Raw genomic sequence first — 26,356 nt, 5'->3', positions numbered from 1 at the left:
TACTATAATTATCTTTCTCACAGGTGGAATAGATCCTCTGCTCCGGGGCATGATGGCTAATCGAGCTAAACTAAACCGTCAGAACCAGGTGATGGATGATGAGTTGAGGGAACGTCTCTTCAAGTTTGTCAAACGCATTGGTCTTGATCTAGCTTCCCTCAATATACAACGGGGTCGAGATCATGGATTGCCAGGTAACATAATAAAGAATAAATATGGCGGGCAGATTTAAGTTCTGAAATAAAGCACATGTCAAATATTAACTTTTACATAGACTAAGATCCTTTTTACAAAGGTGATTCCTGTAAATTTGAAACAAAGATTTTTGTTCATGCAAAATACAGACAATAATCAGGGCCATCTTAACAAAATTATGGGCCCCTGGGCAAAGCAGTGCACCGGGGCCCCTAGATATAGATATAGATATATAGATGTATACAGATATGGATATAGATAGATAGAGATAGAGATAGATAGATAGATAGATAGATGTACTTGCTCAGTGACCCTTGTAGGTTTTTCTTGCAAGTTTGTTTCTCATTAAGAGCCCTGCCTATGGGGCCCCCTTGCCCGTGGGGCCCCCGGGCAGCTGCCCATCGTGCCCAATGGAAAAGATGGCCCTGACAATAATCATAATTTAAAAATAAGGTAATGGGTTCACTTTAAGGGCCTGATTCATCAAGGGCTGTAAATGGCGATTTTGTGCGTATTATCCGCAAAACACTCTGCACATGCCGAGAACCGGACCATACACCAGAAAACGCAGACACTTTCAACTAATCTTCGAATGCAAAGGACACTTACTACAGCCTATGATTTCAGGGAGGGAACGGGGTGGGAAAGGGGCGTTTGACCATAGTCAGTGTTCAGTGAGGCGTGTGCCAAACTGGAGCGCACACAGCAACGTCCAATTCAAACTCTTGGCATCTCTCAGCTGCTTGTTTTTCAGCTGTATTTCTTGCTCCAGCTACGGGGCTAATCTAAGTGCCGCTTACTAATGATGATGGCTATGTCTGCATGCTGTAACAGGTGTATGCAATCAGTAGCAATTGTAAAAATAAATTTTTTGTACAGTAGATATTTGTAACATCCTAATAAATGTATTTCATGGGGGGAGGACATATGACATTAATGCAACTTTTTCTGCGCATTCTTTTGAGAATTTATATTCTGCATAGGTATTGGACATATCCTGCAGTGTCCTTTGTATTAGAGCAGAGCAGACCTACACCCTTATTCATCATCACAACTATCTTCAGATCCGCTGCTTGTTGATTTTAAGTGTGCGCAGACCTGAATTATGTGCGTTCCGAAACAAATGCACATTGCACTCAGTATGTTTCTCTTGCTCAATCAGGCCCTAAGAGTGTATATGAGCGTAATGCATAATGTAATGTACTCTACATGTCCTCATGTAGTACAAGTTCATTGTACTTTTACATAGTGTATTCTTTCACAGCTAGGTATTTATAAGGTACTGAACTTAGCTATTGTATTATATACACTGATATTATTTCCAGGATCAGACATGTATCAGTGTTATGAATCCCAGTGCATTCACAAAGTGCAATGGAAGTGTAAGGCAAAGTGTCTTTATTCAGGTAAATATATTAACAAAGATAACTCAAATCCACGGATAACAGGTTCCAAAAGAGACTGTATAGTAAAATGGCAGGAACAAGTATAATAAGTTTACCCCAGTCCAGAAGGCACAAGGCTGTCCAGGAAAGCAGACAGAGTCCAGGGATCAAATAGAGACCGGAAAAACCAATCCAAATAGCCAGGCAGAGATGAAGCAAATAGGCGAGGTCCAGAAGTCTGTCCAAAAGGTCAGGGCAACAGGCAAAACAGCGTGGTCCAAGGTACAGGCAAATGATTCGGGGTCTCAGGCAAGCAGGCAAGGTCCAAGGTACAGGCAGGGGTCATACACAGAAGTTCAGTCCAGCAGGTATATACCAAATAGCACAGGAGCAGGTTAGCAGCAGCCAGGAACAAATGGATGAACTGCTCAGAGCACAACTAGAGGCAGGTACTTAAAGCAGTGCAACAGGTGCAGTTCTAATTAGCATCAGACAAGAAGATAAACTCCTTCAGGCATTTTGCAGAGTTCAGGAGCAGGACAGCAGCAGCACCTCTGATGGATTATAGGTACTGCTGCCAGATACAAAACAAAGGCAGTCATAACAATCAGATCAACCTTCAAACAGACATGTTCAACACTATGCTTATTATGTATGTTATGTGCATCATTAGTTATATGTACAGTGTGCTCTCACTGTCTTAAGTAACAGCCATGCTGTTAGTATATTAGTATATTCCTAAAGTAATGGTATTTACTGACCCTTGTCTTTCCCCCCAAGGATACAATGCATGGAGGAGATTCTGTGGCCTCTCTGCACCAAGTACTGTCAATGAATTGGCCATTGTGCTGAATAATAAGGTGCTTGCCAAAAAATTTATGGCTTTGTATGGAACACCTAAAAACATCGATGTGTGGGTTGGAGGAGTCTCTGAGCCCCCGGTTCCCAATGGAAGAACTGGGGAGCTGCTTTCTTGTCTGATTGGAAACCAGTTCCGTAGGACTCGAGATGGAGACCGGTATGTCTCAATGTCCCTTACAACATATACAATATACATGTCTATCTATATATTCAAATTATTGAAAAAATCGGGGATGCTAATCCCTGCCTTACTCTCAGCAGAAATGTCTTATTACATTATTACTTATTACTGTATATAGAGATTTCACTCTAGTCTCTAGTAACTGCTCTGGTCTGATTTTGAAGGACAGATAATAGTGTATGTATAACATTATACTCAACAAATATAGCTAAAAATATTGACTCCATGTTAGCTGTGTGAGGGTGCGCACATGTTAGGCCTATGGAGTTGGCAATTATTGGGAGTAGCCTGGTTCTGACCTCCTAACTCTCTTGAGAATGTAAGACAATGACTGATCCTTCTTCTGCTGCAGCTTCACTAGATTCAGTAGAGAGGAAATAAATAGGGGCACAATATAGGCCTCATTGTACCTACCCTTTAAAGGCGTGTAAAATTTATGGCTTGAAGAAGTGCCAGAGGTTGGCTGCCAGTATTACTATTCACCAATCAGAGCGCCTGGAGGTGTCTTAACGCTGGTTGTTAGAACAGTCCCCTACACGCCCACTAGAGTTAAATATAAAGTTTGAGTTTGGAACAAGTGGCAGCACAAAGGTGAATTCTCACTTAAGTGGTGGGGTGAGTGATTTAGGGGGGTTGAATTGTGGTAGCTACCAGTGATCTGGTGTCTGGACTGTGAAAGTCTGGGGTGTGCATTTTGGTAGGCACCTGAATATTGCATGGTTTTTTCCAGATTATGGTCTGCATTTTATAAAGGGTCTATTTTATGTAATATAACTGCTCTCTAATTCGTACATAAGTCTCTAAGATGCTTTCTGTATTGTCAGTCACTAGAATTATTAGTTGCTAAAATAGGCTGTGCATTTATACTGGACAGATGGGACTGTGGAAATGTGATTTATAACTTTTTTTTAAATAACCCATTTTTATGTATTACATTGGTTGTATGAACCATGCCAACATCAGACATCAACATCTCTGATGTCAGAGTGTACCTTGTACATGGGAAGGTTGGAATTTGCATGTGGGAGTTTGTATACAGTACATGGTATGTATAGTACTTTGATAGAGGAATGTTACCCCCTTGTGATATGGTTATGTTTAGTTACGCTCAATTAACAGGACAAAAAAAAAATATTTATGTTTTTGCACGTGGTACAGTGTAGCTCCCTACTCCTGCAAACACTCCATCCCCTTGGCATGTGCCACACTGCCCTACGTACTGCTGCAAGACTTCTCTTGGGCACCTTGTTTATTCTGGAAGTCTTTGCCACATTCTGTCAGACTCTTCTCAGCTTTCAAAGGCTTTAAATGGCCCCTGAACCCCCATTCCTTCATAGAAGCCTATCACTCTCCTTCTCCCCATAATAACTGTTCTTACATACACATTCCCTACCAGCAATTACAACGGTTATTCTGTATTAAGTATACCCCATACCTCCTAGACTGTAAGCTTGATTGGTAAGGCGCAATCTTTACCTTCTGTTTCATGTCATTCGTTTGTATTATGACCCTTCAATGTACATCACCACATAATATGTTGGCGCTTTATAAATAAAGGATAATAATTTGACAAATTCTGCTGACAAATTCTACAACTCTCATTAAATTACACTTTTACAATAATCTAAAAGGAATTTTATTTTTAATATTTGATATTGTCATGTTTTCTTCAAAGTACTGTACACAAAAAGATGAATGATCATTCTTTTTTTATTTAGGTTTTACTATGAAAATTCTGGGGTGTTCAGTCCAGCACAAAAAAAATCGATAGAAAAAGTAACACTGGCCCGTATCATATGTGATAACACCAACATCACAGAGGTCCCTCGAAATGTCTTCATGGGGAACCAGTACCCTGGAGATTTCATTAGCTGTGCCAGTGTCCCGGCACTAGACTTGCGCCTTTGGAAAGCTTCAGCAAGAGACAGTAAGTACACAACGGCATAGAACAACTAACTTGGTTTATATGGGATTACGCTTGGAGCTTGCCTTTAAACATGTACTGCAGATAGCTGGTAGAAAAGAGGGAAATTTTCAAGACTGTTCTGCGGCATATTTAGCACATTCAGCATCTAGCAAAATGCTGTGTGTTTTGCTGGCGATATTTGACCTTATCAGACTTATCATAACCACATCACGATGCATTGACCATCATCGTCCCGCCTGTATGCATACACTATAAATTTTGTAAAATAAATACAATGCTGAATTCCATTCCACGGCATGGCAAGGCAAAAGCAGAACTTGAAGTTTGTATCTCTGAAATTTTGCACCCCTGCGAAATGGCCTGTTTGCCCGCAAAATTTGGTTTGTCAGGATTTCACTCATCTCTATTGGTTGTCATTGAATTCTCACATTCATGCTGAATCTTGAAGCAGATTCCACCTTCTTTGTATACGAGGAAAATAAAACCTTGTGGTTTATACCTGTAGACTGGACTGGCATGGCATGCTGGCAGCGCTGTTTATAGATGCCCTAGGCAGTTAGTACACCATAAAAAGCCTGTAGACTTTGGTTTTTTAACTGTGTCTAGCATTAGGGAATATATATGCTAGCAGGGGCAGAAGTACCATTGGTACTGCAGGTGCAGTGCCCCAGGGCCCATGAAGATAATGGGGCCCGCTGCATGTCAGATGCATAGGGTCAGGGCCCCTGTTCCATCCTCCCCACCTCCTTGCACCGGGGCCCACAGCTCACTAGTTCTGCCTCTGTATGCTAGATATAGTTTTATTACATGCCTGTGTTTCTGCCTTGTGCTCATCATATATGTGTTCCCTTCTGGATCTCCCCAATGATATCACATAAAGTCATGCTCTAAGCTACTGTAGTGCAAAACTGACAGGAGAACTCTGGAAGGAGATAAAAATGTTATGGGGGGGAAAGGGGAATACAAGGGGGAATAAAATATAGGGCTAATCATTATGCACCCCACATCCTTATACCCCTATGCCTAATACACCTCCTACGTTATTATTATGTCACCTTTCTATGAATTTCCTGCAAGAACATGACTAAATTAATGAAACAAATCACACACACAGTGTCAGTGACATATTACATGTGTAGGTATAATTTTAATGACAGTTAAGAAAGACATGAGAGGATCTCCCTGCTGGGGAGGTAATTAATACTGTAACATTATATTAACATTAAGTATGATAAATTACATGTATTACAAAAATGTAACTTCTCTACAAAATTAAGAATTTACATTTATTGTTTTGTTCCAAGCAGGCTTGTACCAATGAAAGTAAGTAGATGTACTTTCTATTGCTTCGGGCCCCGAGCCATTGAGTCCCTAGTTATTTTTTAGATTTAAAAGAAACATTACCAGAAAAAAGAACATTTGACCCATAACTGTAGTTAAATGTAGGACGTAGGACGATGTAGGAAATAAAACAGTTGTTTCGAGCAAAAGGCTTACAGCTGCACCCAGGGGCATAAGAAGAATTAAAGAAACTCCACAGCAGCATAGGACACACACACACACACACACACACACACACACACACACACACACACACACACACTACCAGTATGCAGTTGCCACATCTGTAGCCTTAGGAAACACTACACTTCTATGCTGTATTCCTGCCCGTAGACCGGCAGTGCAAATTCTAATTCAACCTAATTGCATGTTTGTTTACATATCTACTTTTACATTCCAGGTAATTCTTCTAATAACCCTGAGGAAAAGTAACATCTCCAGCCTGGCCAGATGAAGCACTGTCAGTGAATGTTCCTGTTAATGTTACAAAAATCTTGCAGAATGCATCTTATAATTATTTTTTTTTATTAGGATGTTACAGCTAATAGTAGTTATTGCTCATGGATCTGAATACTTGAATATGAAGTCACATTCAATTTAATCCTCGTGTTAATAATTTAAATAACATTCCACTTCCACATTTCAAAATGACTCTACTACTCCATCACTATGAACCTTATTCAAATTCTGATAAAGTCTGGAAAATATTATAGCAACTTCTTCCGGATGACACTTTCACAACCCTTCCAATAATTCTTCCTACTTCACTTTCCACTTCCTCCATAACAGATTCTCATTATTCTTCACCATAAAATATCTCTCAAGGAGACCAAGGCAATTTTGCTCAGCCCTTTGCTTGATACCATATTATCAGTGCAAGTCAGCAAATCATCATAACTAAGAAACAAATTCAAAACACTTAAATATGTGTAGAACATCAGTCTAACTTACCTCCTTTCCTCACCATGTGAAATAAAAGGGGAGTGTTGTCATTGCTTCATTATCATTGTAAAACCTGACATCTGGTGTGATGCACATCAAGATAGAAGCAGAGAAATAACTGTAAAATAAAGAGTAATAATTAGAGAAACCAGGTAATGAAGGGGTAGATCAGTGGAATGCATTGGCTGAATAGATATGACACTGACAGGTGACCTGGAAACTGTGTTCTGGATCCCATAGGCAGCTAACTTTGCCTCTGTGTGTACACTGATATTGTAACATTGTATATATTATATAAAAATAAATAAGTAAATAATATAAAACATTGTGTGTGCTACTTTATTTAAATATATCAACCTATTCTCAGCCTGATGAGAGGGGCAGTATCACTGACATCTGTAAAAGTAAGAGGCCAAAAAACAGGGTCCTCTTTAACTCTGAGCAGTCACCCCCCCCCCCCCCCAAAAAAAATATAATATATATATATTTTGCTTTTAAAATCACAAATAGTTCACTCTCAACACGATCCTCTGAGGGACAGTATCATGTAAATCTCTACTACTAAGCAACAAGAAAAATAGGGTGGTCTCTGAGCAAACCCCCCCAATATATATATATATATGTAAATATTTATAGCGTGTAGCGTCATGCGTCATTATCATCCTCCCCATCCTTTCAGCACTGTAGTGCTATATATATATATGTATATATATATATATATATATATATATATATATATATAATTACTGTGCTGAAAGGATGAGGGGGATGATAATGACGCTACAGGGACTGCTGCTTAATGCGATACACCTATCCAGTAGGCTGTCACTGTCATGTAGTCTTTTGTTTGACCAGTACCACTTGTCCACATATTCACAGTCGGTACAATGGCATTTTCTAGGGACTGAATTACTTTTTGTTTAACCCCCCCCCCCCCCCCCCATTACAAATGAGGAATTGCTGCTCTGGAGAATGGAAATTCGACGCTTACACAATGCTAACTTAGCTGTCATGATATTAGTGATCCGCTGTGCGACAGGATGTTAGCTGTCATACTTGGTTCCTCTTGCAGACTCTTATTTCACAGAAATGGTTATTTAAAACTAGGCTTACTCTTCTTGGTCCCCTTCTTTATAGAAGTTCCATTCACATCAGCAGCTGTAATTGACGGTGAAGTTTGCTGCTAGCTGATCCTGGACTGCTTGTTACTACATATGGTTTTCCAAAATTTGATAAACTACTTGAATGAACTTGCAGTAAATGACGTAACATGAAGGAGGTGCCTAGATGATCAATTTCCCTATCTCTACTTATTGTGCTGTCACAAAGGCTACAGAGCCCTTGATAGATTTGTCTGGGTAGAGATAAAAATATTTTCACACGCAAAAAGTGGATTTTTTTTTGTCTTTTGACCAGGCATTACAATGTGCTTATCATGGGCATGAGGTGGCTTTACCTGGACACAATCATAATCCTCCACATTATCTTGTTCAAGTACAACACATTCCACCATTTTCAGATTGGCAAAGTAGCATCCTCAATTTCTATGTCTATATAATCATCATTACTACTCATTATCATATTTCCAAATGGTTGTGAAATTTTGGAAGGAGGCTGCCCTTTAAATACAGTGTCAGAATCACATGAGGATCTTTGGAAATATAACCAAACCACAAAGATGGTTTTAGATCCAAAGCAAAACATTTGGGTCTGCGCACATCTCTAGTTTTAACACATGCAGCTCACTTTTGCAAATATAATCTATTGTACTCCTCATTGTCAGTCTGGAGCATAAAGGGCCCACCGAGGGATAGCAAAGGTAGGGGCCCATGAAATAATGTGGCCAGCCATCAAAGGGGGAAGGGGTAGCCAGCAGCTAGAGAGGAGTAGTCAGCCACTAGAGACCATTGGCACAATATAAATAAAAGTTAATTATAAATATAACAGTGAAATTACATTCAGAATTTTTCTGTAGTGTGTACCTAGCTTTACTGATATCATAAAAGAATAATACATGCGTGATTACTTTGAAAAACATTGTCTAAACTTGTCATCACAACACCAAATACTTGTGCATTTGTTTTTTACTCTATTATAAAAATTAGGTATAAATGCTTCTAAAGCTGTCACTAAAAATTAAGGAAAGTTGCTATACATTTGCAGCAGTGGCGGATCCAGGGGGGGACGACGATCGGGGCAATCGCCTCCCCTAGCAGCACAAGTCCTTTAAATTTGGATCCAAAACGCTGATCAAAACGTGTGGAGGGGGCGGGGCCACTCACGACTGGTGGGCGGGGGTTTTCGGTGCCAACCAATCAGAGTGGAGGGATGTGATTATGCAAAATCGCCCCCCCCTAAAAATTACATCTAGGTCCGTCCCTGATTTCCAGTTCAATTCAACCACAGGAAACTGATGCCACTTATATCAGCATCAGTCTTGTCAACAATTTAATTGATGTAATGAAAAACAAAACAATTGGTAACCACTTAATTCATCCACCTCACTAATACAAAAATTCATAATATAAATAATAACTATTGGCTAAGTTCAAACATTCAAATAAACACTATGCCTGAGTACAATAAATTAGCACAGTACAAAAAGATAAAAATAAAATATATATATATTTATTTGACTGTACAGTAGTTCACAAAGCTGTCTGACGAAGCATTGGAAACATCATATACATTATTCTTGGAACTGGTGGGTTAATAGCCACAGACTTGGAATATATTGGAGGCATTTAGTTATTAAAAGACAAGGCGGAAAAATATCTCACAAAAATAAATATTAAACATGGTATTCCATTTCTTCATTTTATTAAAGCATATTATTCAATACAGCATTGCTGACTGTTTACACTAAGGCATTTATGCATTATGGGATCTACTTAGTAAAGGCATAAACCAACAACACTAGATAGTTGCACTTTTAGAATATGACTATTTTTTTTAATATGAATATTTTTTGGCTTATATATTTATGTGATGTATAAATGAAAAATGAAGCTAATTCATAACAAGCCCTAATTACACATTTGCAATACTGTTGAGGCTACATTAAAATGTATTATATTTTAAAATGTCTTTTATCTGTAAAAAGAAAGTTTAATGAGGATACTGTATCTGCATAAGATATAGACAAGGGAACAGTCGCTAGGTAGCAATGTCAGTAGGTGAGCATTACATAGTCTTGGCAAGGATCTTAATTAGATGAATTTCTGCCTCTATAAGTGAATCCCAGCCTATGATTTAGAAGAGAGATTCAGCCCTCATACTCGCAGATTCGGTTTGCCTGCCAGTGATCTGCACCCTCCAGTAAGCGTCTCAACACTCCAGAGGCGGAAAGCAACAAACGTCCCACTCCGTGCAGGGCTGCTGATAGGACTTTCAAAACCTCTCTGTTGGAGAAAACATTACATACACATCAGAGTTCTGATAAATACAGAACAGATATACAAACTGGTCATATTAAGTATGTCACATTTACACAAGAGACTATTTTGCGACTAATTATTACATTTGTTGGTGTATTCATCTGTGGACCCCAAGGGCTAGATTTACTAAGCTGCGGGTTTGAAAAAGTGGGGATGTTGCCTACAGCATCCAATCAGATTCTAGCTGTCATTCTGTAGAATGTACTAAATAAATGACAGCTAGAATCTGTTTGGTTGCTATAGGCAACATCCCTAATTTTTCAAACCCGCAGCTTAGTAAATCTAGCCCCAAGACTCAGTTAGCCACACTTGTTTATTTGAAAAAGGAAGACATTAAAATAATTACATTTTCCATCGAAACACATTCCATTACTCAAGTCTATATTTTTTATATTGTTGAGTACTGATGTATGTATTATTCGTAGCTGTCTGTTCATTGTGTGATACTGTTAAATGTGTACTCTGTTCTCCCCATATGTACTGCACTTCGTGCCATTTATGGCACCTTGAAAATAAAAGATAATAAAATAATAATAATTTAGACTATATAAGATGTTTTTGCAAATAAAAATGTTTTCAATGAATAATGGGCCCTTATTTCAAGATATCCCCACAAATTATGTGGCATCCCAATATAGGTGTATATAAAGTGTCCACCCATTAACTGTTTATTAATATTAAACAAAGCAATGTTGTTTCTTTGAAAATTCTCCTTGTTCAAGCTATTAAAAACCCTAGTGAATAAAGATTAGCTAAAATAGCAACAAAAGGGACATCTGCTTGTACAGAATATATCTAGAATATTCTGTACATCTATAAGAATATATAACTTATAACGCAAACAATAACTCAATAACTAAATAGAATTAGCATTAATTCATCAGGCAGTGTGGAACATAGAAATAATTGTGCAAAAAAAAATAATACCAATTTCAATTTATTCATTATATGTTAATTATATTATATTAAATTAATTATATTAAATATGACACTATAAAGTTGATACTGATCGACACACAGGAAAGTCTTAGGAACTTGTCTCAAAAATAATGAAGTCTTTTTTATTGAAATTGTTAATATTCTCAGGTTTAAAAACAGTTTCTGACTTTCCCAACGGTATGAAGTCAGTTTTCAATGCTGTAAGCAAAGTATAAAATAGTAGAAAATTGAAAATGAGGACAAACCAGGGGCTAAAAAAATGTATTGTTCAAAAATGACACTGAACACAATCAAATAAAAATGTAAAGAATGCTAGTAAGAGAAATGTTTCCTTCAAATATACAATTGCTTAACTGACTTTAGTGGCAATTGATTCTCATAGACTTTTATAACAGTATTTTCACCATAGATAGCAAAAGTTCCATTGACTTCAGTTATAGTAACTTCCCAATAGAAAGTAAACAGTTGTTCCAAGTCTGAGCAGGTAAACACTTGATCTTGGAAATTTTTTTAGAAAAAGCAGCAACTACAAATTGATGCTTCACATATAGGTCGATAATAGGTGAAGTAGAGGTGAATTGACTTTGGTATAGTATCAAAATGAAAAATGTAGGTGAACATAGCTAATGTAGTGTGCAAAATACACTACATGGTGCATTATATATAGGCGGATAATAGCCAATTTACTTTTGAGGCAGAGAACATGAGGATATAACACTTTGATCTTTTTGAATAGCCCCTTTAGCATCATTTTTATATTTTATTTCTACAATGGGTGAAAAATATTTAAAACCTGATGCATTTTATTGTCTCCATAGCGGAGCCTAATTAATCCCTTACCTGAGCACTTTCTTTGGTCCCAAGCACTGGAAATCACAGCTCATGGAATACAAGCCATAGAAAGTGGCCTTTATATTCAGACTGCCAAACAGATCACGTGGGTTTAGCTTGTATATATCAAATGTGATTCGTGCAATATCCCGGGTGTTCCTCGGTTTTTCCTGCTGCAATGAGTAAGACAAGACACCCTGCAGTAAAGAGAAAGTGATATTGAAGGTATGCAACGATATAAATCAGACAGAAATAAATCAGTTCAACAACAATGTACTAATGCATATTACAAGTCATTTAGAAGTTATTCTGCTGGTGTGTTGGGTTCTCTCAGTCAGTCTTTGGTAATTAGTTTATAAAACTACTGCATAAGGGATAGGGAGCCCTGATCCAAATATTTGAAATGAGCCACTGTGTCCTCTAAGCTCTGTAAAAAAAAAATACATCTAACAGGAACTGCATTGAAAACTGTTCAGTTTCAGCAACTCAGCGTAATGACTGCTCTTGACAAGTTCACTTTTGTTTCCAGATCATGCAACTGACAGGACCAGTGCTAAGTCCCCAATGGTTTTCTTACTGAAGCACTGCTAGCGCATAAGCATAAAAATATATTGGATTTAAGGACTGTACAGGGGACTGCAGTCATTGGCTGAAAATATAAATACACGCATATCTATACACACATATACTTTTCAAGGCACTGCCACCTTTGTTGGATTCCATTTCTGTCCCCGTTCCAAGACCATGACCACTGAACCATCCATGAGAGTATCAAAAAAGTCTTCTGTATCCAGCAGGGTCCCATCCTCCTCCAGCACTAAAGTCACAATACCAGTTAGAAAAAGAGCATCCATAGCCTGGCAAGGAAAAACATAGGAGCTTGTAATATAAGCATTTTTAAAATGTAAACATGTTATTAAAGGGGTTTGCCACTTCAAATATCCACTGTACTATATCCCATCCCTTCCCAATAATAACACTTAATCAGCTCTGTTTAGCAGGATCTCAGTATGCACAGTGGTCGAAGTAGAAATTTAGAAGTGGCGGTATGGCATACCACCGTATACCCCCACTTCCACCACTGAGTGCGCACATATGACAAAGACCTCTTTTGATTACATTTGGCAAAGCTTAGGTCTCTCTATAAGACCAAATATTTAATACAGCAGGTATATGGCTTCAATTAAAGCCACCATGTTTAATCTCTCAGGCCATGAACAGTCGAGGAGTGTAGAAGGCGTTCTGTAGGGCTTCCAGCAATAATTATAATATTGAAAAGTCAGGGGATTTAGTACAGGGATTATTTAAAGTAGAAAACCTCTTTATCTCTTTAAAAATTCTACTTACATTTAATAGTGGCTGGTATATACTTTTTATTTTACCCTCAGCCCAATCACACAAACTGATCAGGAAACATTAATAAAACTTATAACACATCAGTTAACAGTAATACTGTGTATTTTATAATTGGGTAACATTCTCTAAATCCTTTTGTCTCTTTGCTTTTTTGCCTTCCTTTTATTTGCACCACTGTCTATAGTATGTGGGGGCAGCACAGTGGCTAAGAGTTTAGCACTTCTGCCTTACAGCACTGGGGTCATGAGTTCAATTCCCGACCATGACCTTATCTGTGAGGAGTTTGTATGTTCTCCCCGTGTTTGTGTGGCTTTCCTCCGGGTGCTCCGGTTTCCTCCCACACTCCAAAAACATACTGGTAGGTTAATTGGCTGTTAACAAATTTACCCTAGTCTGCGTGTGTGTGTGTGTGTGTGTGTGTGTGTGTCTATGTGTGTGTGTTAGGGAATTAGACTGTAAGCCCCAATGGGGCAGGGACTGATGTGAGTGAGTTCTCTGTACAGCGCTGCAGATTAGTGGTGCTATATTAATAAAAGGTAATAATAATAATAATAATAATAATAATAATAATAATAATAATAATAATAATAACATACAATGCAGCCAGCTGTCTAAGTGGCTGGCAAAGGAAGTCAGGTCTCCCACATCCTCCTTGGACATTCTGCCTCACAACTCATATAGCTAAGAGATTTAATCCCCCCCCCCCCCCCAACCCAAAAGTACACAGACATACTTCACTGAGTATGAAAAACTCAGCATGGATGTAAGACTGTCTAAATGTTTATTCAGTTTCCTCTAGTAGGATAATTTATATGGTGTTTCCATACTGCTACATCACGATTTTCTATTTATAGTGCTAAAGGCTATGTTAGATCTCATAGGAGGTATAGAATTGTAATGATACCTCATATTATTTCACATACTTTAACCTTTGTACTATAGGGATGATGATAACCTTATGTTTAACCACCCTTTTTGATAAGGGCTAAAAGCGTGCAGTGTACAAGGAGTCACAGGGAGTGCACAACATTGGAGGTATGATTTGAAGGCAAGGGCGGGGGAGGGGAATGAGCGGGAGGGTAAGCATAGGGGGGAGACTTGGTAAAGCTCTTGTGCGTTAACAGCTCAGGTGAGTATATAGCTCAGTGTGGTGGAGTACAGAAAATGGAAAAGTAAAGGTAGGAAAGTTTATGGCTCTGGAGGTATAAGGATTTGATAGTAATTAAGGTGGTTGAGTGGTGAAGTCAGTAAATGAGGGGTTGAGAAGCATATAGTTCTGATAGTATTCCATCCTGGTGGTCTAGGGTAGCTATTGCAATAAATATATTGCAAAATGTTTAAGCTCGGGAATGTTATGCTCAATGCCCTGTAAGAACACACTGGACCTGAGTCATTAAGGAGAGCAAGGCAAAAAAAGAAGTACATTTTCTCCTGGACAAACCATGTACAATGCAAGGGGTGCAAATTAGTTTACTATTTTGCATGTAAGGAAAATACTGGCTACTTTTTCATGTAGCACACAAATACTTCACTGCTCTTTTTACACTGAAATGTAAAGGTGATCTGGAACATGCCCTTCCCCAAATATTAATCTGTCCCCACATATTAAATTTACCTCCTCCTCCAATGCAACGTGGTTTTGGTGCAGAGGTGCAAATTTATTCTTTTTTTTTGCTTTGCTCTCCTCAATGACTCAGGCCCACTGTGTGTAGATCAGGTTGGTCTAAAAAGAGCAGTTTATTTGGTGCAGAGCTATGCACCCTTTGTATGCTTCCTGCTGCTATTGAATTCAAGATGGGCACTGCTGAAAGCAGATCAGGTGCTGAAACACAGGATCTTCAGCATAACAGACCCAAACTTCAAGGAGAATCGGTACATCCCTACAAGGATATTTAATACACCCTGGGCCTGATTCATTAAGGAATTTAAGGTAAAAAGATCAGTTTTTCCCCTGGACAAAACCATGTTACAATTCAAGGGGTGCAAATTAGCTTTTTATTTTGAACATAGCTTAAATACTGTTTGCTTTTTCATGTAGCACACAAATACTTGATTGAATATTTGTACACTTAAATTTAAAGTTGATCCAGGACATGTCCTACCCCAAATATAACTCTGCCTTCACATTTAAAATTTAGCTCCTCCCACAATGCAACATGGTTTCGCCAGGGTGCAAAGTTACTCATTTTTGTTTGCTTTACTTTCCTTAAAAAATCAGGCCCCCTATGTTTAAACAGTTACTCTCACCCACACCATGCACCCACCAAACCCAAGCAGTTTGCTACACACAAGTAAGCTGTCACCTCCCAATAACATCCTTACCACAGACCGACGAGCACAGAAACACACACTGCGCCACGGAACCCTTCAGCACAACTGAATAATAGGAACCAGAACCTCCTACTTTACTGTCGGCAGCACTACCACGACAACGCCACAACAACAAGCGCAGGTAGTCCTAAACACTCTTCCACCACTATTTGAAGGCAGTATATTTAAATGACCAATTTACACAAAAACAATTAACTATTATTGATGTATACAATACAATTGAAAAGATTAAAACATTTGATAGATCATTCATTTCCTAATAGACTGAATAGGAATATAGAAGGGTCAAAGTTTAGCCATACCTGTATATTACCATATACTGCAGATGATTAATCTTTTGTATCAGTGGGATGTCATAATTGTTACATCTCTTTAAGGGCAGTTGGAGATCAGAATATATTACACGTCGCTAAGGACCAATCGCTGACATAGCTCTGATAGGGACAGGGTAACATACTACATTGGTACACATGAAACATTAATTTATTATTATTATTATTATTATTGTTGCTGTTGTTTTGTAAGGCGTCGAAGTACTCTGCAGCGTTTATAGAAAATATATAAATTAAGAACATGACATATAAATACATTTGTTACAGCAGGTCTGTATATATATATATATATATATATATATACACACACCAGTAAGCTACAACATTAAAACCACCTGCCTAATATTGTGTAGGTCCCCCTCATGCCACTAAAACAGCTCTGGCTCGCTGCGGCATGGTTTGCGCAAAACCTCTGAAAGTGGTACCTGACACCAAGACGTTAGCAGCAGATCCTCTACAGGCGCAAACACAGGATTTGAGGAGGTTTCCACGGCACACTACCAGTGGTCGTGACCAGCATGCATGGGGGCGTGGCTATAATTTTAGACAGTGCTAGGTTTCTCTTTAACTCTTCCAATCCCCCTTTAAATACCCGAGCAATGTTGCGTGCACTACTGTTAGATGCATGCAGCTCCCCCTTCATGAGCAGAGCAGTGTGAAGTGGGACATACCTCCCAACTGTCCCTGTAGTCGGGACAAAGTCCTGACTGAGTGGGTCAGTCCCCAAACTCAGGACTGTCCAACCAGAATCAGGACAGTTGGCAGACTGTCCTGCTCTCTCCTACCTGTTCTTCCTGCTTTCAATTCTTGTTGTTGCTGCTCGTGTCCTAAGCTCAGTTATGCTTGTCTGGATCCTGGAATGTTGGGTCCCTGTTTGGAAACAGGATAGGTACATGAGATATAGAAATACCAGCAATGAGTGAACACAGTAGGCCTCCCTGACTCTATGCAGTCCGATATTAAATCAAAACAACTCATGTTTTATTATTAATGTCCCTTTCTTGTAACCAGCCCGACTGTAACATATTTAACCTTTAATAAAAAAGACCTATTTCCCCCAAACAACCCCAACATTAATTGTAATCACATTTATTAAATAAACCTATTTCTTACCATACATTAAATAACTTGCATTCACTTTTAAGAAATAGCAATCCTTTTTCCAAAACTCTGGCACACATTTAATTAATAGCGCCCAAACCACCCCAACATGAAATTAATCATCCCACCCTACATTAATAAGTCTGCACCAACCCCACTATTAAATTAATTGCCCCACCATAACCACACAAACAAAATAAGACCCATTAATTAGACACCACCTACCTCTCACATTACATTGCCACAAGCCCCCTGTGCCATCGCACACACTACATTGCCACAAACCTCTTGTACCATCACACACACTACATTGCCACAAGCCCTGTGCTATCACACACACACTATTGCAACAAAGTCCTGTGCCATCACACGCACACTACATTGCCACAAGCCCCGTGCCATCACACACACACTATATTTCACAAGCCCCGTGCCATCACACACACACTATATTTCACAAGCCCTGTGCCATCACAACCACACACACACACACACACAACATTGCCACAAGCCCTGTGCCATCACACACACTACATTGCCACAAGCCCTGTGCCATAACACATACACTACATTGCCACAAGCCCCCTGTGCCATCACACACACACACACACATTACATTGCCACAAGCCCCGTGCCATCAAACACACACATTACATTTCCACAAGCCCTGTGCCATCACACACACACACACATTATATTGCCACAAGCCCCGTGCCATCACACACACACACAACATTGCCACAAGCACCGTGCCATCACACACACTACATTGCCACAAACCCTGTGTCATCACACAAACACTATATTTCCACAAGCCCCCTGTGACATCACACACACACTACATTGCCACAAGCCCTGTGCCATCACACACACTACATTTCCACAAGTCCGTGCCATCACACACACACACTACATTGCCACAACACCCGCGCCATCACATACACACTACATTGCCACAAGACCCGCGCCATCACAAACACATTACATTGCCACAAGCACCCTGTGCCATCACACACATTACAGTGCCACAAGCCCCCTTGTCAACACACAGACACACATTGACATCAACACACACATTGACATCAAAACAGACAATGACATCAACACACACACACACCTCTCACTTACCTGTTGCTGCCACTGACCACCAATGATTTGACTGTAACTGCCACCCCCCCCCTCCCCCCCTCTGCTCGCAGCACCCCATCCCCAAAACTAACGGCACCCCCGCTAGCCACTCCCCTTCCCCCACCCGCGCTGGGTGGGGGAAAAAAAAAGAGGCACACCAGGCTGGACAGGGGTTTCCAGAGACTAAACCCCCCCCCCCCCCTGCATGCACCCCTGCTTTAAGTCCTGTAGGTTGCAAGATGGGGCCGCCATGACTCTTACTTGTTTTTCCAGCACATCCCACAGAAGGTTGAACGGTTTGAGATCTGGTGAATTTGAAGGCAAAGGCAACACCTCAAACACTTTGTCAGGTTCCTCAGACCATTCCTGAACACTTTTTGTAGTGTATCAGGGTGCATTATTCTGCTGAAAAGAGGCCACTGCCATCAGGGAATACTGTTGCCAGGAAGGGATGTACCTGGTCTGCAACAATGTTTAGGTAGGTGATACATGTCAAAGTAACATCCACATGAATGCCAGGACCCAAGGTTTTCCAGCAGAACACTGCCCAGAGCATCACACTGCCTCCATTGGCTTGCCCTCTTCCCATAGTGCATACTGGTGCCATCAATTCCCCAGGTAAACGGCTCACATGCACCAGGCCGACCACATGATGCAAAAGAAAATGTAATTCATCAGACCAGGTCACCTTCTGCCATTGATGGTCCAACTCTGATGCTCACATGCCCATGTTAGGTGCTTTCAGCGGTGGGCAGAGGTCAGCATGGGCACTTTGACCCCTCTGCGCCTACATAGCCACATGAGCAGCCAGCTGAGATGCACTTTGTGTTCTGACACGTCTTCTCGTTTTAAGGAGAAACTAAGTGCACCACCTGAAATAAACCCTTTTCCTCTTTTTTTATCGCTACTGTACCCAGTTTTGATGGTTGCACCCCGTGGTTAAAGACAAATATTATTTTGAAATAGGAAATATAGAGCAAAATAACCAGAAATCTAATAAATGAACATTAGTCCATAATTTAGAATATAGGGCCAAGTAACTCCCGAACAATTAATTAATTTAAACAATTGGTGCGACAGAAACATTCTTGATTTACTTTCCTATCATTGCCAGCACTAAATTGTTCACCAATTTGTGATACATTAGCTCTTTTGTGGACTGGACCAGGCAGACTAGCCTTCGCTCCCCACGAGAATCAATGAGTCTTGGGCGCCCATGATCCTGTCACTGGTTCACCGGTTGTCCTTCCTTGGACCACTTTGGTAGGTACTAACCACTGCATACCAGGAATCTGATGTTTTGGAGATGCTATTACCCAGTCATCTAGCCATCACAAAATGACTCTTCCCTTGAGGCCTAAAATATCCCACCCCTTGACAGGTGCCAAGATCAGTAACGTAAGTCCCTTCACTTGTCAGAGGCTTTCTGTGGCTCATTGGTGTATATATATAATATATATATATATATATATATATATATATATATATATATATATATATATATAGATGCAAACATTCTGATATAAACGGAGGTGCCCAGTTTAAAATTGAAAGTGACTTAGCATATGTCCATAAACATCAAAGCCACCTCCTAAATACGAGGTGGCAACCTTCCTTCAGAAATTTCGGATGGTATGACAAATGTAAAATCTGGAAAAGTAAGCAGAAGGAACACAACATACTACACTATCAGGCACCCTTGTGCTCCTACTGCTTACTTTTCCATATCTATCTATCTATCTATCTACATATATATATATATATATATATATATCTATCTATATATATATATATATATATATATATATATATATATATATATATATATTAATCAGTTAAGTGATTGCCTGCTGATAAGTATTTGCTTATAAATTCATGGACTCCCAGTAAATTTTGCTCCCAGATTTGATGTGTCAGTTTTTTGTATGGGTATTTGTTTATTATGTTGTTCATTTTAATTTCTAGGGACATTTTGTGAGCAAGGAATCAGAGCACATGGCCTGCAATACTGTGTAAATGAACCATTGCTCACTGAAATCACAATAATGATATGATGATATGTTTACTGAACTTATCTATAATGTGATTTTTCTTCCCATTTTTAAAATTTGCTTAATTAAATCTTAACATTGAAAGCAGTATAATAAATAATAATTGTATCAAATATATAGAAGTGGAAGTGTACTTTGCTGTAAATTTTAAATAGTAGGGACATTTGTTGGGACAAAAACTCCAGGGACAAAAATTTGAAACTTGGCACAGTCCCTGTAATTTTGGGACAGTCGCATCTTTAACCACACCTGCAAATTTTACAAAAATAGCGTTTATGGACGATTTCTTTCTAATTGTTCACATAAAATAAAAGCAGAAGATATGATAGTTACAATTTAGCATAGTGTATTTTTGTACTTTCGTCACACTTACAGCCTTTAGAGAACAGCCTTCTATGACTTACCTTGGCTATGAGCTCTCTGAGGGTCCCAGCAGTAACTCCTTTACGTACGCTGCGATCATGGCTACAAACACGGAAGGGCCTCTGTGGTGGCGCAGAGGCTGTTTTCACCCGCCGGGTTATCTCTGAGCCCACCGATGAGAAAGACCTGTAAGAAAGTAGTGATCATTGTTTAACAAGGAGCACATTGTACAAAGTATATAGTCCAACTATAGTCCGACTGTGACACATGATTCACAATTATACATTTCTAATGGTCAGTGATACTTAGAAGCAAATTACACACCTGACTACAGCCCCAGCACCAAGGCTTGATATAAACTCCATCTGAATCCCCTGACAAGAGACAAGTCCCTGCTGCTTTGTGATCTAATGATTATGAGCTGACTATTGTGGACTCTGAAACCTTCCAGCAGTCAAACACATGAGCAAAGTTCAATGGAATGGAACAGGCTCTGGATTGCAACACCGGTATAAGATCCAGCAGCAGTGACATCACATGTCAGTAACATAGATATCTAGGAGCACATTCTTCTCCCTGCCTCCGACATTACAGACAAATTACAGGCAAGGAAAGTAGACAAGTTCAAGGCTCCTATTTATTAATACACATATTTCTTATGATAGTCTGTCACAGTGATGCAAATCAATTATTTACACAATTGAAAAAGAAAATGATCTCCGGGGCAGCTAGTGATCATCAGCAAGTATTGTGCACAAGTAGTCTGTCAACAGGTACGCCTCCTGTCTGGCCTATCTGCGGCCATCTTGATCTCTACATAGATAGCATGTATGTAAACATGTCTTTACTGTACTTGCCCTACACTTCTCCGCTCCTCCCCTCCCCCATTCCTCCTCTCAAGGTGTACAGAGTAGTAACTGTAATATACGGAGCACAATTTATATTAGGTAATGGTGAAGGGAAAAGGGAAAACAAGCACAGCAAGAAATGCCAAAAATGGTAAACAAGAGCGCAAAAATACGTATGCCCACCATAACCGAATGAACTTACTTTGCTGCCCAGTCTGGGGATAACCTTACACAGTTTATCTGGGTTATTTATTCTCACTTTCAGTAATCTACTGATACCGACCTCACCTGCTGGTGTCACCTGCCAGCATACACTCGCCGACTGCGAATGCCAACTGCACAATAGTTGTAGGAGGGATAGGGCTGCCACCACTGGGCTTCTTGACCGGCACCTGGAACCACTTACTTCAGAGTAGCTGGTATTGCTGCTGTAGTGCCTCTTGGCTGTGGGTTGGCTGGTACCGCTTGACCGATTAATATGCATCAGGACTTTTTGTATAGCAGATGGAAAACAATACAAGAGTGGAGTCATTTGAGAACAGACTTGTGAGGGAAGTAAGGCCAAATGTGAATACTACAGTGTAGTTGTCACCCGAGCACCACCCAGACGATCCTACCAGATGGTCCCACCAGATGGTCACTGCCCAGACGGTCCCCAAGCAACGGGCACCTAGAGTGTACGTTTTTATCAGTCACATGATACAGCAGGCAGTAGGCATCAGGTATAATCTTGAAGCAGTGAAGGTTTATTGCCCAAGCGTCGTTATAAGGACCGTTACACAGTAGTTAGAGATACTAGTGATCATCCAGAAGTACAATTAGTGTATACTTTACATGTACAGAAGTTGAAGTTGCTCAATCAATTTATAGGCTCATAGCAGGTGCTTGAAAGGGTGGGGTTATCCTAAAAGGAACAAACACACAGAAAATTCCCCCAGCACACTGCTATAGCCAGCAAAAGACCTGCCATTTCTACTGTAGATAAAAATGCAAAAGTCTTAGTTGCACACATTTGCAAATGCAGTGCTTTTTTTTTGTAAAAAAAAAAAAATGGTGCAGGAACTCACCTCTTTCTGCCCCCTCATTTTTCTGTAGCCCTCTCTTTCTGCCCCTCGTTTTTCTGTAGCCCACTCTTTCTGCCCCTCGTTTTTCTGTAGCCCTCTCTTTCTGCCCCTCGTTTTTCTGTAGCCCTCTCTTTCTGCCCCTCGTTTTTCTGTAGCCCTCTCTTTCTGCCCCTCGTTTTTCTGTAGCCCCCTCTTTCTGCCCCTCGTTTTTCTGTAGCCCTCTCTTTCTGCCCCCTCCTTTATCTGTAGGCCTCTCTTCCTGCCCCCTCATTTTTCTGTAGCCCTCTCTTTCTGTGCCCCCTCCCCCGCTTTCTGTAGTCTGTACTTACCTTATATGCTTATTTTCTCGCTTCTCTGCTTGATCACGGCTCCTCTCACTGGCAGTGTCGTGACGTAACGACACTGCCGGAGTTGGAAGCAGGACACACACTGAGATGTGGTGCTGCACTGTAGCAGCTCCGCAGAGAAAGAAAAATGAAAGTGTTAAAAAGTTAATTAAACTTTGAAAACCCATGGAAAAAGTTGCAGGAACGCCGCTCTGAGCAATCTATGCAGGAGCGTCATTTGTAGAAGATCCTCCGGTAGCCACTGAATTGAGGCTGCTGGTGGGGTTGACAGTACGATGGCTACAAGCCATTGCTGGACTCAGAGCGACTTCCAGCTCCCCACTTTACCACCAGGGATCTGGAGACACATTACCACCCCAGTGCTCTGGTCCCAACGAACGGGAACCGGAGCAGCAGTGCAACTGCCATAGGAGCCCACAGATCCCCGCTAGAGGTAGGAGAGTTTTCTGTTTTATTAAATACATTTAGCTTGTTAAACATATTTTACATTTTTACACTCCCGGAGTCTAGCTCCGGGAATAAACCCTTCCGATGCAGAGCACCAGTAACTTAACGGCGCCGCTGAACCCATACATTAAATAGACACGCCGGATCATTGAATGAACCCATTCAATGCTGCGTCATCGGGTATTACTCTCTCTGAGCTGCAGCACACATTCAAAAATACATTTATTTGATTTATTATACACACTATTAATAACTATTTTACACATGTGGCAGATAGCGCCCATCCAGCACCGGGTATTAACCCATTCCAGAACAGCAGACCCGTCAACACTCATACACACAAACATGCCTATGGTTATTCATATGGTCCAATGTCCTCTTTGGAACTCTCACTTATTGAGCGGAATGCGTTGGCCTGCATTGATTCACAGGAAGTCAGACACATAGACAAAGAGGAAGGTCCTCCAACTGCACAACACCAAACCACATTAACTAAACACATTTTTGTTAAATATATGGGTATAAATATAAATATACAGATGATAAAATTATTTAGTAGCAATTTTACATTTAGGTGCAAAATACACAGCATCATCAAGATGTGTCAATATGTATTCATGTTGTTATTAAAAATAATATTTTTTTTAGATGTGTATGATGTATGTTACACTCAAGACAATAATTTCAAATTCAAAGACAAAATCAATATAAGTTGTGCCTTTTAACATATTTAATAACATGAAAATGATAATCATATCCATCAAAATGTCTTAAATGTCTTCATGTATGCATTGAGAAACATTTACCAGACATTTCTCCTATTCCTTTTTAGATAATGGACAGGATGAGGAGGACCCTATCACAACATCTGATGAGGATGGAGAATATATGTCTCCTGGAGAGATGCCAGGGACAACAGTCCCGTCATCTCCGTCAGGCTCACACATTGTACCATCACTGCAGGTTCTGCATAAGATAAAGGCAAACAGCGGCGCTTCTAATGAAGGCATAATATATATATATAGGTGGAATCCTCCAGGATTTGTAAGGCCTGCTGGAGAGCGCTTTAGAGGTGACTGGCTTAGTATCTATGGCATCTGACCCATCTCACCTGCAACCCGTTGCCCCAGTTCCTGTTGAAACTAATGTTTCAGGTAAATCTGGGCATGAGGATCCAGGTGTTGCTGCCTGCCTCTGGGAGACCAACATCTCCGGCTCAAGATCCTCTAGGGCACATGTGTCCAAAGTCTAAAAATATTGGCCCTGGGAAATTAAATAAAATGTTTGATCACTGACTGCCTCTTGACAGATGAAGCATGGGTGCTGCTTGGGAATTTGGCAATCAGGTTTCGAAAGAGGAGCGATGCACCACAAGTCATTACTTCTCCCTGTGTCAAATGTGTAATATTTACTTCTCCTATGATGTGCGGGAACCCAGAGATTGTTGTTTGATTCACAAAAAGGACTCCTCATTGCACGGCAGAGAGATGAACTGATTGGTGCACGACAGGAAGGCCCACAACGCCACTTTCAGTACATGACTGAAGGAGGGCTGGAACAATCTTGCTGCAACACCAGCTGTGCTCTGGAATGAGCCAGAGGCACAAAAATGTAACACCGCTGTTAAAACTGATACATCTTGTTTAAAGTTGCAATATATTGTGATACCACTAAACAGCATATGTTTTGGTATATGCATGTTATAGTAAACATTATTTAGGAAAGATGAAATGTTTGGAATGTTCCAAAATATTATAAAACTTTAAATGTTTGAAACCGATTGGACAGAGGTAAGATGCTGCAACCTATGTACATTCACATAGTGTAGTATTGTATTGTTGCAACTTGGGTGCCATACTGTAACATTTTTTTGGGGTAAAGAAGAAACCATGCAAACTTCAACCGCCAACAATTTAGTCAGTGTTGGAATTGACGTTCGGATGTTGACCAAACGCTCTAGATCATTCTGCACAATTGCAAGAGTGCCCATAATGACATGAGACGGGAGCCAATAGAGGTGCAGCACCTCAGCATCCGACATCCCAAAGAGAATTGAAGATTGAAGTTGTCCAGAAATATGTTTGCCATTGGATTACAGAAATACAATGAGACATTTTCAAACAGAATGTTGATGGTGTGGTGAGGGGGAAAAAAACCCAAACCATAATAAGTGCATATGACTTTTATTTGTGTCTGTGATATAGTTAAACATATGCATTCAACCGCCATATTGTCACTTTGCAGATGTTTCTAAATAACAGACAAGCAAACAAACATTTCTGAAGATATTTTGAAATAAATGACTTATGCATATATGTGCATATGCCATACTCTTATTAGTGTCTGTGATGTAGTTAAACATATGCCTTCAATCACTACATTGTTACTTTGCCTAAATAACAGACAGTAAGCAAACATTTCTGAAGATATTTTTTTAAAAAAATACTAATGTGTACAATACATATAAACTCTACTTAAAAAAAGGTACAGACAAATAAAATGTATAATGTGTATCAATGTGCAGTTTAACAAAAAAAGAAAAACATTTAAACATACCTCCGGTATAGCAAAGCAGTGCTTTTTATTAGTAACAAAATGGCACAAACCAATGCGTGTTCCATCATCCTATATAGATGTGCCTGATTGCAGCGGTATCATCTGTGCAAGTGATTTGGTAATTACCCAATTTCAGCAGTGGGGATAATTGTAGCTCCATCATCTTGTACTTACACCAGCCATGTAGTTGATTACAAATGATACAGCTCAAACCATGTACAAGTGCTCTAAGCTGGATACCTGAATCTGTATGTAATTGCGTCAACATGCCTTTACCCTACTTAGACTATGTTAGAACGCTCTTCACCCTTTCCTCCCTCGCCATGCCTCTTCAGTTGTAAGGTGCCGTAAGTGGCATAAAGTTGCAGGTCTGAATAGCCGCATTTCCTGAGG

General features: G+C 39.9%; 2 protein-coding genes across 2 annotated transcripts in view; one reads left to right on the top strand and one right to left on the bottom strand.

Annotated features, from left to right (window-relative positions):
• LOC142139306 (myeloperoxidase-like) overlaps window positions 1-7,155 on the top strand; it is a 35,144-nt gene extending 27,989 nt beyond the window's left edge. The window contains exons 10-13 of the mRNA XM_075196791.1: window positions 24-194; window positions 2,361-2,598; window positions 4,341-4,549; window positions 6,291-7,155. Of these exons, the coding sequence (XP_075052892.1) occupies window positions 24-194; window positions 2,361-2,598; window positions 4,341-4,549; window positions 6,291-6,322 (650 nt within the window). The 3' untranslated portion in view covers window positions 6,323-7,155. The remainder of the gene's footprint in view (window positions 1-23; window positions 195-2,360; window positions 2,599-4,340; window positions 4,550-6,290) is intronic.
• Window positions 7,156-9,438: 2,283 nt separating this feature from the next.
• On the bottom strand, window positions 9,439-21,153 carry CIDEB (cell death inducing DFFA like effector b). Its single transcript, XM_075196790.1, has 5 exons — window positions 21,026-21,153; window positions 20,743-20,887; window positions 12,747-12,896; window positions 12,049-12,236; window positions 9,439-10,233 (listed from the first exon to the last, which is right to left on the bottom strand). The coding sequence occupies exons 1-5, from the start codon at window positions 21,064-21,066 to the stop codon at window positions 10,098-10,100; spliced, it is 660 nt and encodes a 219-aa protein (XP_075052891.1). The 5' UTR covers window positions 21,067-21,153; the 3' UTR covers window positions 9,439-10,097.
• Window positions 21,154-26,356: the final 5,203 nt, after the last annotated feature.

Source organism: Mixophyes fleayi, chromosome 2 (assembly GCF_038048845.1).
Source record: "Mixophyes fleayi isolate aMixFle1 chromosome 2, aMixFle1.hap1, whole genome shotgun sequence".
Classification (NCBI taxonomy): domain Eukaryota; kingdom Metazoa; phylum Chordata; class Amphibia; order Anura; family Limnodynastidae; genus Mixophyes; species Mixophyes fleayi.
Note: the sequence above shows the minus strand (reverse complement) of the source record. Positions and strands in the feature narration are given on the sequence as shown.